The 14,892-nt window shown below is 36.5% G+C and overlaps 1 protein-coding gene across 12 annotated transcripts in view; it reads left to right on the top strand.

Moving 5' to 3' along the window:
- Positions 1-14,892, top strand: part of PTPRM (protein tyrosine phosphatase receptor type M) — a 608,093-nt gene that overhangs the window by 360,176 nt on the left and 233,025 nt on the right. For all 12 annotated transcript variants that reach the window (XM_045574745.1, XM_036417770.2, XM_036417769.2 and 9 more), the window contains exons 9-11: positions 2,587-2,696; positions 8,674-8,875; positions 11,642-11,744. In XM_045574745.1, coding sequence (XP_045430701.1) covers positions 2,587-2,696; positions 8,674-8,875; positions 11,642-11,744 — 415 coding nt within the window. The remainder of the gene's footprint in view (positions 1-2,586; positions 2,697-8,673; positions 8,876-11,641; positions 11,745-14,892) is intronic.

Genomic DNA, 14,892 nt, shown 5'->3' with positions numbered 1-14,892 from the left:
TATATGAAATGCTTATTTAAGTATATTTAAAAGGCATTCTGAAACACTTTTCATATTTCAGATAAAAATTTAGCCCAAAAGAGAGGCTGCCCTTGCTTTTCGGTGTAGTGCTGAGAAATTACCTCATTAGGTTTTTGGTCATGAAATAGATCATATTTTCCCATAGGAACAATGTTGTAATTGGATATTACCTTAATAAACAAGAATTTAACTAATATACTATGCACATTAGTAGAAACTCATCAATAAAGTAAATATACAATTAATCTCTAAAATAATTTAAAATAGTAAAATTATACCTTGAATCTCATAGCATGGATGTAAATGTGCTCTTATACTGATTATATACAATATCATATACAATCACGTGTCATACAGCACATAAAATACAGTAGTAGTATGTCATATATTTGACCTAGAGTTCATTTGTCAAGCATCAGAATAAGTTTCAAAAGAACTTGGAAAGCTCATTAAATGAATATACTTACTTATTCCTGGGGGAAAATACATGTTTACTTTTTTGTTTTTTCATGTAGCTGATTATGAGCTTGATCATTAATTATAACAAATTAAAATTTTATGACACTTTATTATTTCATGTAAAGAGCTAAAAGGTGCTTGAATTATTTATTGCCTATACAATACCATGCATATTGCTAAAGAAGAAAAACGTGGAAATGAGTCATTCACCCACATTCTTATCTTTTATACCCCCATAAAGAACTTCTCTTCTTAAAATAGTTGGTTGCTGTCAAATAGTTGTTTTATTATTATACAATTACTAGTGGTCCGGTGCATGAAATTTGCGCAATCAGGTGGGAGGAGGTCCCTCAGCCTGGCCTGCGCCCTTTTGCAGTCCAGGAGCCCTCGGGAGATGTCCAACAGATGGACATCCTTAGTGCTGTCACAGAGGCAGGAAAGGATCCCACCACTGCTACTGCACTTGCCAGCTGTGAGCCTGGCTTCTGGCTGAGCAGCACTCCCCTGTGGGAACACATTGACAAGAATTTAACTAGTGACTGGTCATTCATCAGTTCAGTCAATTTCCATATTTGCCTTTTATTATATAGGATTTTTGTTAAGATTATTAGTGTATAGTAGTCAGGGCTGAGACTGGAAGTCCTATTTTTATTTCTCCAAGTCTTCTTCATCTCCCATGAAATAAGAATGAAGGTGTCAGCATGGTCGACAGGTCATCTCTTGACCCTTTCTCCCTGCATTTCAATTTTTAATTTGGTCTTAACTCCTGTTGTTTCTACTTTCATGATATTAGATTGTCTCTCATCTTCCACAACCTATATTCAGATCTTCATTATTTTGTACTGAAATTTCTATAATAATTTCTGCCCTTTCTTTGTGGTCCCAGCTTTTTGTCCTTCTAATGCCACCCTACTCACTCACTAAACTGACCTTTGAAATATATTTGCATCTTTTTTCTCTCTACACAAGAACTTTCAATGACTCTCTTTATCCAAGTCTTGACTTTCAAGGTCTTCTGTATTCTTGACTTATGCTCTAGAACACATGTGTCAAACACAAAGCCCGCGGGCCAAATCCGTCCCGCCAGGCCTTGCAATGTGGCCCGCACCACACTGTCATCACTGCACTCCGCTGCGTTTCCATCACAATGACAGTTTATGACTGTTCAGTAAACCATTCGGCCCGCGATTTAGGCTGGATTTTAGATTTTGGCCCCTTCTATAATTGAGTTCGACACCCCTACTCTAGAACTACTGACTTTCTCACTGCAGTTCATTCTGAAAAATGTCCCCTCAGCATTGGCCCTTTATGCCATACTTTTTATCCTGGGCTCTTCCTCATCTCCTGTTGTCATCCACCACCTGCATTTCTACATGGCTGCCTCTCAATTCCATCTCCTCTGCTACCAGTTCTCCATAAGTATCAGGTCCTTCATAAAGCTATCACCATTTTCAATCATTTTTGTGTTTTATTGTGTGAATATGAAATAATTAAACTATTTTGTTTAACTCAATTTTATTTGTTCTGTTTTAAAATGCTGCTATGTTGACATTCTAGTGTATGTCTCCTGGTACTATGTATAAAAATATTACTAGGGAATATACCTGGAGTTTGAATTGTTAATGTTGTATGATAGTTGCCTCCTTAAATTTACTTAAATATTACCATTATTTTATGCAATGGCTGTACCAATCTATACTCTTATAAGAGATGTGCGGGAATTCTGATTTCTCCATGGACGCCTTAATTTATTTTTGAAGAATTAAAAAGCTCATATGAAAGATGATTATTGGGGTTCATCTAATTGATTCAAACTTTAAAGAAAAAATGAGGGAATGTTTTTCTTTATTAACCACAGTATAGTCAAACTTTAAAGAAAAAATGAGGGAATGTTTTTCTTTATTAACCACAGAGCTGTCAGACAGTAATCACTGCTGAGCCCCTTTCCTGACCCAAATAGCCTCAGTTTTGAATTTTAGATTTTTTTAATTCAATGTGTATACAGATTATTAAAATATTGTGCCTCAATAGAGAGTTTACTCAAGTCTAAAAAACTCTCTTTTTTTGGTTTGTTACTTAAACATCTGTTGGTTTTCCCCCTTACAGTGCCAGGTGCTGTTCCTACTGAATCCATTCAAGGAAGTACCTTTGAAGAGAAGATATTTCTTCAATGGCGAGAACCAATTCAAACATATGGTGTCATCACTTTATATGAGGTAGTATATATATACTTTTGGTAATTTAATTTTTATTATAATTTCTATGATAGCTAGGCTGTCATAGAAATGCATAATGGCATCATGTTTTGATAGATACAGAGGCAGTAAAGCATTAAACAGACTGTCAAATTACAGCGGGAAGGTTAGAGAGAGGTGGGGGAGATAAGAGATCAATAGAAGGACTTATATGTATGCATATAAGAATAACCAATGGATGCAAAACATTGGGGGGTGAGGGCATGTATAGGAGTAGGGTGGGGGGCAATGGTAAGATATGTACACATATAATATCTTAATAAAAAAATGAGAAAAATGTAAAAAAAAGAAGTTTAAGTCTTTGAATAGTTATAGTGGTTACTATATAAAAGCAAAAAATTAAAAATGAGTTTTTTAATTATATATATTTTAGGATGCATATTTATAATAATGTGAATGTTTCCAGGTTATATAATATGCATAAAAATATTAACGTATTTTTTAATCAACTTTATTAAAAACAGTATTTTGAAGTATACATTAAGAGGTACACACTCAATCCTATTCTTACTTACTATAAAATATTTTACTACTAAATCACAGAAGAATGTTGATTATTCAATTAGCAAAATCAATGGATGTTGTCACAGAAGTAATAATAGGAGAATGTCTCTTGGCTTTTTAGTATTAGCAAAACACACATTAAAACTTCTGTGACATGGTTTGTCTACTGAGGCATATCAAATGGTTGAGTAATAGGTAATAGAAGAATTTGATGAATTGTTCAAGGAAGAAAATAATAGCAATAATGGGATGACAGTCGTCATCAATCTATATGAGCATCATTTTACGATGCCTATTGTCATAGTAACAAGCAGGTGCATTTTTGAAGCAAGCATTTATTTGAATGCAAATTCAACCAAATTATATGTTGTTCAGCTTCTGAAAATTGCGACAGTTCCTCCTACAGCATCTCTGCTTGAATACCTATTAGAACTACTGACAAAAGCCTGAGCAGAAGAGCTGTCAGACAATAATCACTGCTGAGCCCCTTTCCTGACCCAAATAGCCTCACATTGATGTTTCCGTATAACTTTTGAAATTTGGTATTGAAATGTAAAAAAAAAAAAAATTATTGTTAGTAGGAAGCTAAATAAAGTAAGATAAAAGATAAAAGAAAATGGCTATCATGTTAAGTTATTGGTGCTTTTTATTGGCTGCTTCATTGTAAATGAATCAGGTAAGAAAATCATGGCTAGATCCAAAGAACTAAGGTTTATAATTAAATCAAACAAGTTCGTACTTAGTTCTCAATTAACAGAATCTTTTAGCTAATATTTTTGGCCATGGCCATTTTCAAGTCTCACCAATCAAGAATAGTTGATTTTTTTAAAAAAAAATTATTTATTTTATTTACTTATTTTATTTTTTGCCAGAAAAGATACAGAAAGTTAGGCTTTAAAATCAACTAAAGTTCTAAGAAGTAACTCCACCTAGCCTATGTTGTTATCTAGACGGACTGATCTCAGTAGACATGTATCTTTGTGTAATAAAGTAACTTTAATGTGGAAACATTAAAAGGAATAATAATTCAAAAGAAGAACCCATTAATCTCCCTGACTTTAGCAACTAGGATCTCCCAGTTGAACACTGATCTAAATGCTACTATACTGGTGATATGTGAATGTGTCATAAATCAGAGTTTTAAGAATCAGATGTTGGCAAGTAAAGCAGGTTGGTTTATTTTGTGGATACCAAAGAGAAAATGTCAAACGTGTGAACCAGGCTTAAGTAATCCTATATAATAAAAACCTAGGTGGCGTCCTGTGATGCCCTTGTGTAACGTAGTCACAAGATGGCCAGTAGGGGAGGAGAGTTGTGGACGGTCAAACTGGCAGGAGAGGTCAGTTGGGGGGTGCCTGGGCTGGCAGGGGATGGCAGTTAGGGGTGGCCAGGCCAGCAGGGGAGAGCAGTTGGGGACAATCGGCCTTCTTGCAATCTGGGACCCCTTGGGGATATCGAAGAGCTAGTTTCAGCCCTATTCCCACACAGGCCAGGCCAATGAACCCCACTAGTGCATGAATTTGTGCATCGGGCCTCTATCTTTCTCTCCTTTGTCCATGTTTTCTAGAAGTAGGAAGGAGAGAGTTCTAGGTTCCTCAAGGTAAGCCATAGATGAGGTCTCAGGAGGGAGCTCTTTATCTAAGAAGCTTTGCACACTGTGATTCACTGAGCCTGTGCCAGAGTCAACGATAGACTGAGCTTCCTCCTGGAGCCAAGGGCTAATGTTGAACCAGACTCGGTCCCCACTCTGGAGGACTACAGGCTCCCGGGACAGATATATGCTAAAGAAGTAGAATGATAGTCCAAAGAGAAGCAGGGGCTTTAAGAACAGTGTATTCTATCATAGAAACACATTTGACTACAGGTAAAAGAGAGCTTAATTATCATAGTTGGAAAAAAAGCTTAGCAAAAAAAAAAATGATACAGGTATTTCTTAGGTAGGATGCACATTTGGATAATTTTAGAAGGAGTGAAGAAAAACAGATTGAATGATGTAGATGTTATACATGAATACGCTGTAAGTTCAGGTTATTCTCATGTCTACTCTTTAATTTCATTTTATGAAAGGCACACCAACCTTTAATGATTGGAAAATGCTGACAATGTCATTTTTGCCAGGAATTATGGCAATTAGCAGAATTTAAATATTCTTTTGCTGTTATTCTTTGCCCTCTCCTTTATAGTCCCTTGACATCTATCTTTAGCCTCTAGAACTAGCCTTTCCTTACTCTTCTTCCTACTTTGTTCTAGCTCCAACCTTCCTCATACCTGTGACCCAATCAGCCACTTCCTTATACCTGTGTCCCAATCAGCCACATCTCCAATTATTTTTCTACTGGAATTTAATAAGCCATGTATATGGAATTCTTTTTCTCCAAAAACCTTCTGAAGTATTACATCATGCTGCATTTTCCTATTCAGGAGTCCCCTCTTATCTGTAATGAATACACCCCATGACCCCCAGTGGATGCCTGAAACTGTGGAGAGTATCAAACCTCATATATTTTTTCCTATACACACATATCTTCTCACATAAAGGAAGCACTTCACGGCTTCTCTTTGGCATAGCCAAATTGCCAGTTGCACTACTCCTGTGCTTTATTAAGGAAAGTAAGGATCATTTGAGCACAAGCTCTGCAATACCAGGACAGTGGATCTGATAACTGAGAGAAGGCTAAGTGACCAGGAGGTGGAGATTGTATTCAGAGTGGAGAACCCTGCACAAATGGATGATTCACGTCCCTGGGCGGGATGGAGTGGGATGGGATGATGTATATATAGTTCATCATGCTCCTTAGAAGAGCATGCAATTTAAAAATTAATAATTAGTTATTTCTGTATTTTTCCATTTAATCTTTTCAGACTTTAGTTAACCCTAGATAATGAAACTACAGAAAGCAAAACTCCTCTTCTACCCCCTGCCCAATATTCTTTATCTTGATACCCTCTTTTTCTTCTATAGAACCTAGTATTTTTTAAATTATTTACTTACTTATTGCTCTCTACTCATTCCAGTCCACCCATCCTAGTCCAGATTCTTACCTGAGGACAGGGCCATGTCTTTTTGAATGGGATGAATGAATCTGAGTAAGGAGAGAAATCAGGACAGAGCTACTCTGGTGTTCTAGACAGGCTAAAGTTAGTGAGCAAAAGTAGGGTGAGGAAAGCCCAGAAAGTGCTCCTAGAAGAGTAACCAGGACAGAAGGTAATATAATGTCATCATGTCAAGTATTCAGAAATAAAACCTGGGGAGGGTAGGTCTTAAACACATATTAGGGAGCTTGGACTTTGTCCCATATGCATTTATGTCCCATTAAAGTTTTCAACATGGTAGTAAAATTAACAAGATGATTAACCTAGTTCTTGTGGGCAGTGCTAGCCCTTATTCTAATTATACTGTATCATCGTTGAATTTTTATCCCTTTCCCCATCAGACAATTACCTCCTCCAGGGGAGCTACCAAGTCTGGATCTTCACGTGAGACCCCAGCTCAGGGCACAGTGCTTGGTACATAAGGAGGCATGCAGTTAATATGTTTCAAATGGCTGACTGATGAATAAATAAACTTTGGGGGAGCAATTATGCTGCCATAGCTTAGCTCATCCTCTGGGGCTGTTAGGATGGAGGACTAAAATAAGCACTTGAGCACACAGCAGGGATATTGCTGCGTCCCTCCCACAGCAGCTGGGTAGTAGACATGGTTCTCTCTCTCTCTCTCTCTCTTTCTCTTTCTCTTTCTCTTTCTCTCAAAATATATACTTTATTGATTTCAGAGAAGAAAGGAGAGGGGGAGAGAGACAGAAGCATCAGTGGTGAAAGAGAACTATCGGCTGCCTGGCTGCCTCCTGCACACCCCACATGGGGGATCCAGCCCACAATCCAGGTATATGCTGAAATCAAACTGTGACCTCCTGGATCATAGGTCGACGCTCAACTACTGAGCCACGCGGGTGGAGCCATGGTCTTGGCTCTTGATTCAGAGTAGCCTTGTGAGGGACATAAGCTAGAGGGTTAACAACAGACAAGCTGCCTGACTCTGAGAGTGCCAGTTTCTGCAGAGACTAATATATATATATATATATATATATATATATATATATATATATATACACACACATATATATATATATATATATATATATATATATATATATATATATATATATATATAGCAAACAGTTTCTTTCCAAAGCTCAGTTGACTCAATCTAAATATTCTTTCAGAGCGGTCTCCTTAATTATAATGACATGGTACGAATCCAGGAAGAAAGAATGTGAGCTATCACTTCGTGTAATAACAGTGTTAGCATTCATGCACATAAATTATATGTCAGTTTACCTATTTAAAAACAAGAAGAGTGCTCAGTTTTGTAATTTAAAACTTTGAATATGCCACCTTTAAAAATTATGTCATTATAACTGGTAGAAGTTAGTAATCACCACCCAAATGTATGTTCTTGAATAGTTGATGAACTACTTAGAGTGAAATTCTTTTTAAAATTCATTTAAAAGGGAAAAATTTAAAGCCACTATGTTATAGTTATATTTATTCCCACACACATCAGACCCACCCAGCGTGCTTCAAACACCTGTTAGGTGGCGAAAGCTTCTAGTGCTGCACTGTTGGAAATGGCAGCTCCTAGTCACAAGTGGCAATTTAAATTTGAACTTTAGTTAATTTAAATTAAATTACATTACATTTTAAGTTTTTCCGTCTCCCTAGCCACATTCCAAGTGTTCCATAACCATTTGTAGCTGGTTGCTACCATACTCAGTGGTACAGAACAAAATACTTCCAGCCTGCCATCTATTGAAGAGCAATCAAGAAAAGACGTAAATATGACCTGTCATGAGGACTGCCTTCATAGCATCAGCAGCTGCTGACACGTGTTTAGGATTTATTTTTGAAGCAGACACCTTTGGCCATTTTTACCTTTGTCCACATTGATAAAAAATGAGGAGAAGTGTCCTTGTTTCTAGGGGACTGTAATCCTATTCTGTACTAAATCAAACTGCAACCACTGCAAGAGAGATGAGGCCTTACCTTTGTCATGGTCCTACCTGTGTGAGCTCATTGTATATTTTATTATTTTGTATTGAATCATATTTTGTTTTTTTGTATTTTTTAGTGTTGTTTTCCAAAATGACATCTTGAAAGCAAACAACTTCATGGCATTAAATTAAACCTGACCTCATCCTTTATGTTCTCATTTACTGGCGTTAAGTTCCTCTGTCTATAAAAGTAGTAACTCATAAGAGTTTTGGCTGAGTACCTGCGCCCCTTCGCTGGGTCCAGGATTTGAAGAGTCTAAAGGGATCAGAGAGCTTATCCTACAGTGCCTGACAGTGCATACATCAGAAGGCTTTATTGGATAAAGATGCAATCTTTGAACTCCCTGCGCCAGATATTTAATCGCATCCTCATTCTCTTGCAGATCACTTACAAAGCAGTCAGTTCCTTTGACCCGGAAATAGACTTATCCAATCAAAGTGGCAGAGTTTCAAAACTGGGAAATGAAACCCATTTCCTGTTTTTTGGACTTTATCCGGGGACAACGTACTCCTTCACCATCCGAGCTAGCACCGCTAAGGGTTTTGGACCTCCAGCAACAAATCAGTTTACCACGAGAATATCAGGTATTTTATCAGTTATGTCGTTTATCAGAAGTGATATTTTGTACTTTTTCATCCCCATTGTCAAGGATGCAAAGCTCACCCAAACTGATACCTTGTATTCAAATGCTTTCAGGTATCTGAAAATCAAAATTATGGAATTAAGTGAAATATTACGGATGTTATTATTTTGGAGCTTAAGATCTTTCTTGAGATCCACAGTTTGCATTGGAGCACTTGGACATGAACAGAAAGTTCTGTTCTGTTCACTCTTAGCCCCAAATTACCAGAGCAGCAGTGCTGGAAAAAACTCTGTAATGCGCCATGAATGATTGAGTGCTCAGAAGAAAGGCAGCACTATATGGAGCTCAGTGCCAGAGGGTCAGCCTTCCTTGGGACCTTCACTATTGGAAGTTTCAGGTCCTAAAGAGACAAGGGGCAACAGAGAAGTTGCTCCCAGCACTTAGGGCCTCCAGCTTTTTGTTTGTTACTTCAATTATACCATCCAACAAAAGATATAATTTGAGAAATATTTCTGGGCATATGCAACTGTGCAGAAAATTTCTTAGTGCTTCAGACTAGAGGAAATGGAGTTGCCATCTGGTATGGGCTATGTAGCAGCAGTAAACACATTCCATGGGCATTTTCTTTTTCCATTTTCCCCCCTTGGGTAGGAGAGGGGAAATATTTGAGTTTGGGCTTTGATTGTTTTGGTTGGGGGTAGATGAGCAGAAGGCCGGTGAGGGAGATAACATAGTCAGGGGTAGCTATATAATAATTAGCCTGGTTTTCATATATATTGTCCCTCATCCCTTGTTTTATAAAAGTTTTTTGTTTGGAAATGAAGGAAGGGAAATACAACTAGAGTACTGTAAGAATTCTACTGGGTTTTGAGGGAGAAGATTTGGAACTTTGTTTTTAAGCAATTGTAACTTAAAGGGAAAATTTTTATTGTGTAAGATTTTAGTTGTGAGCATAAACTTGAATTGATTTTTAATATATTCTTGGTATTTGACCAAGAATATATTAGTCTTAGGTTATTAGAACAACATGGAGAGTTGGAAAAGAGAAAGAAGGCCTTGGGAGGTAGGAAAATGACATGGGTTGTACAGATGAGTGAGTAGCAAGGGCACTAGACTTGCAATCTAAAAGTATGGGTTCTAGTTATAATTTTGCTATGTACTCCCTTTCTGACTTTGATCAAGGAATTTTCCCCCAAATGTAATTTAAGGTATTGGCTGCTGCATGAAATTTATCGTGAAGATTTAAAAAAGAAACGTGTACCAATGTGTATAACTCCAAGCCCTTTTTTTCCTTCTTTTTCCTCTTTTTTTTTTTTTTTTTTTTTTTTGTAACTTTCCCCCATGGATACCACTTTAAAAAGGTTATTATCTTAAAGGATGTGTTTGTATAGGAAAATAATTCATTGTTACCATGTTTATTAAATAAAAATTCTACTTGATATGAGTCCAAAGCACTGTTAGCCCATCAAGTTCATACAAATCTATTTGAAAGAAAAGGTAGTCGATATTTTAATTAGCCTACCCAGGCTCATCAAGAATAACTATGTAATTTTTATAGTTCAAAAAAATTACAAATTATGGGCCCCTATTTTCTACTTTCATGGATCTCAGAGAGAGAGCTAGCTACTCTCTATACAAAATGTAATTCTGTATTATGAATTCAAGTTAATTTTCAGAGAATTGGAGTTAATTTTTAATGCTGAGGAAATCCAATAAATGGAACTGAGATATAACCCATGTCTTTTATGTAAGAGCTTTTTATATTTCAGAGATTTAAAAACTATATTTGTCAAAACTGATCTCTAGTGTTCTCATCGGCTCCCTATACCTGTGGTTGTAAAAGACCAGGTGCACACTCACATCCCAGCGTTTATGAGGTGATTTCCCTTGTCCATGGGGATGACAGAATTACCCAACAGCTCTGTTATCTTCTCATAATGAGAGCTAACAATCTAGGGGAAAAAAGAATGCCAGGAAATGGCCTTGGAAATAGCATTCACATTAGGAAGAGAACTAACATTTGTAGAATTATATTTGTCTGGCTCTCTTTATCTCTATCTCTTTGAATTCCTATAACAACCCTACAGGGTAATTTTCTACTTTTAAAGATGAGTAAACTAAAGCTCCAGAGATAATGTGCCCCAGCTCTTATGTTGGTTAAAACAAGGCACCAGGAAAAGTCAAACCCCTGATTTTCTTAGCTCAATCCCCGTATCTTTTTTACTCCGTGCTTCCCTGAAAGCCCACCATTGATCACTAATTTCAGCAAGCCTCTCTGGCTCCTACTGTCATCTTCAGATCCCCTGGTGAATCTTTGGTACAAAAAACCTTGACTTACCTGGAAGAACTGTAAAGTTCCGTGCTATGATCCTAGTAATTATTTCTTAAATGTGCATTTAAAGTATATTTTTTGAAGGAAAGAACACAAATTTCACAAGCTCACCACACCCATTTAGCAAGAGTCCAAACAAATTTGAGAAACAGAATATAGAGAAACAGAACAACTAACAAGTCCTGTGAATGCTCTCTCCCAACTTTGCTCTCTGAGATCAAAAAAGGTAATGTGTTGGTTTTAACAGTTGTCCCTGATATTTTGTGTAAGGTATGTACATAAAGGCTGCTCATGGTCAGTTGGTAGCTGCAATTTAATCTAAGTGCATAGTATTCTTAATGTTTTGTGGTGTTTGTTTTTGTAAATGAAAGTAGACAAAAAACTGGGGGGGAAAGCAGAAATAATGAGTCTCCCATCTTATGCATTTTTCTCCAGCACCCTCTATGCCGGCTTATGAACTTGAGACCCCTTTGAATCAAACTGACAATACAGTGACAGTCATGCTGAAACCTGCACACAGCAGAGGCGCGCCTGTCAGGTACTGAGCAGGGAAGGGATGGGCTGGCTCCAGAGACATGAAAACCAAAATCAGATTGATTAATTTCTTGAATGCATTTTCCAGGGATTTGCAACCAACCTCAGTCAGCATGTAAACCCCTATTTGTGTTAGTTCTAATTAGAAGATATGACTGAGGAAAAGGAAAGTGCTTTGATGTGCAGTGATCAAGTACTGTGTAAAGTTTGACTCCGCTGCAAGGGGGTTGTTCTTTGAAGATGAGGAACAAAAGCCCCAGTCTGTTGCAAGGTGGCTTTACAATTGCTTGCATCAATTTAGATACCCAGGGGCACTTGGCCTTTTCATCCTGAGCTCTATTCGTTAAGTGGATCTTTTGTTTGTTTGTTTGTTTGTTTACCTGGGGTTTAAGTTTGGCTAAATTTCATAAATTGGCTAATGTCTCAGTGGACTATGTGTTGTACATTTTTTTATTATAAAAGAAATAGACCAGCAATTTTCAACCTGTGTGCTGCAAGAATTTTTAAAAAACAAAATACCTGCCTATTTAGTCTGGGGCACTGACCTCTTTTGTAGATTGTCAGATTAAAAAACGACAAAAGCCAACACAACAATAGTCATTTAATATGAATGAATCAAAATAATACCTATTTTTGTCAGGTCGGCAAAATATGTAACACATTTTTCGTGTGCTGCAAAATTTTAGTAATTAGTTTGTGTGTGCCATGAGGTAAAATAGTTGAAAGTCACTGCAATAAACTCGTGGAAAGAGAATGGTGAAGTCTTTATTTGAACAGATTTAAGTTTATTACCAACATGTAGGGTCTCATTTCTCATTCCATGATGATTTATTTAGCTAAGAAATTATAAAGTGTTACTTTTACAGTGGATGAATAAAATAAATTTATTCTTCCCAGGAAGAAGCAAGGGAATGCCTCAATAATTCTTGAATATGAACTTGTCATAAGCTCATTAATCTATATAAATGAAATTTCTACTTGTTTCAGAGGGATTCAGATATCCTGTACTATCAGAAGTGATTCCCTTCAAAATAATCTATTACATTCAGTAGCATACACTAAGGAAACATTTACAGTCACAATTAAGGCTATATCAGATTTGTTTCCATGTTCCTGTTGTAAAATTTTATTTCATTAACCCTTTAAAACCTGGCTTTTTTTTTTATCATGTTTTCATATAGCATCATACAGTGATTAGTTGGACTTATTTTCTTTTCTTTTTTTTTACCACTGATGAGATATGTATATTAATTTTAGTCCACAGAGGCAGGAGTAAGAACAGAATAAAATGTGATAGTGAAATCACATTAAGGTAGAATCACAACTTGAAAAACCTACAATATTGTAGGAAATAATTTATTCTGTTGACTGACTCAACATAACTCATATAAAGGATTTGGGATTGCCATTCATAGGTGTAGTTTGTGAAAACACTATGGAATATGTAAAAGCTCTATTGCAAATTTTGAATGTTATTATTGCTAGAACGTGATGCCACTGACACCACCCATTGATCTGTGTGTGGTGATGACTGGTTGCACTCATCTGAATGACCCAAGGCACACACTCATTAGATGGCTGTCCAAGACCCAGGGGTACTTGGCCATGGGTCATTCCTTTTTCACTCTGGAAGGCTGAATTATTATTAAATGGAAGTTGATGCTTCTGACCATGGCTTTCAGGACATCATTTTTTTCTAACCAATTTAACAATTGCCCAGACTCAGGAACAATGGACCATTAGTACGGGAGTCTGTGTTCTACAATAAAAGCATCATGATAAAATGAAAGGGTAAAGGTCACTGATGTCTAGGACCTCCAAACTGAAGGAAGCTGAAGTCCTAGCCATTTCTCCAAACAGCCAGCTATTCTCTATTCTACTTTATTTCTATATAAACACATTTTACATATTTCTATTCCTATTGCATTGTTCCTTCAAACCCTTTCTGTCAGGCTTCCATCCACATCTTTGTACAGATCTTTCCAAGTCTAAGTTTCCAAAAATACTCCTTAGGGCAATCCACCTTAGTCCTCTTTCCAGTCCTCCTTCCCTTATCATTTTAAATTGCCACTTGTATTTCAAACCACTCTTCCTATTTTCTGTCATATGTGTTGCTAAAGCATTGTTTTATTGTTGTTTTCATTTAAACCTTTCTAGTTGGTTTTGGAGATTTTTGAAGCCTTTCTAGCTCATTAATTATAGATATCCTCAGACTTCTTCTTATTCTTATGCCTGTAACAATACAGATTCAAAGGCTTGTCAAATATGCAAAATACATAGCTTTCTCCCCAGATCTCACTTCATTTTATCATGCCCAACTCTATTTTTTCTAAGATTTTATTTTAGGTTGTGGCATTTCCTTCACAATTGTCCTATTGCCTTATGTTCCAAGTTCATAACTGCTCTTCTTTGATTACTAATAAACATAATCCTGTTATTAGCAAAATATTCCTGGAATTTGACAGGGTCAACTATGTATTCTGCCCTCTATTTTACCTTCATCCACCATGTTAACATCTTAACATTAATAAATGTATAATCCATGTTCATTATCTAAATCCATAATGCTCCAATCAGTTTCATTTCTTATGGGAAAATATTCAGTAAGTATTACAGGAAAATCCACTATGGACACTACTTTTATTGCAAGGATGCTTGTCTTGAATGGGTAAGTTTTATTGCACAAATTTGAGAGAGGAAATTATCTCAATCTCACCTGTCAAAGATTTAATGTTGTGCATAAAAGTAAATATTCTCTTCAAGGAATTCATTATTATAGTACAACAAAATGGGACTGATTATCTATTGAGTAAATAGAAGACCAAGATAGCTAGAAAAACTCGTTTGGAGTGGGGGGAAAAGTCTATAATACTTTCAAACTAAATGGGGTATATGAAAATGTTCCATTGCATTTGGTGTTCAGAGAAATAAGAACTCTGATTAGGGAATCATAGGGCCCTAAAATATAAAGCCATAATGTAGATTAAAACATTTGAACACATCTGGAAATTTGCAAAACGCACATGTAATCAAACTGCAATACAAGAAAGCTTTTCCCAAATGATAACTACTAGAAGAAAGAGGGGAGATGAAAGTGAACATCTGTTTGCTTCCCTGGATTTTCCACAGTATTATGTGTTCAAAAATACTGT

Source organism: Pipistrellus kuhlii, unplaced genomic scaffold (assembly GCF_014108245.1).
Source record: "Pipistrellus kuhlii isolate mPipKuh1 unplaced genomic scaffold, mPipKuh1.p scaffold_m20_p_6, whole genome shotgun sequence".
In the NCBI taxonomy this organism is placed as follows: domain Eukaryota; kingdom Metazoa; phylum Chordata; class Mammalia; order Chiroptera; family Vespertilionidae; genus Pipistrellus; species Pipistrellus kuhlii.
Note: the sequence above shows the minus strand (reverse complement) of the source record. Positions and strands in the feature narration are given on the sequence as shown.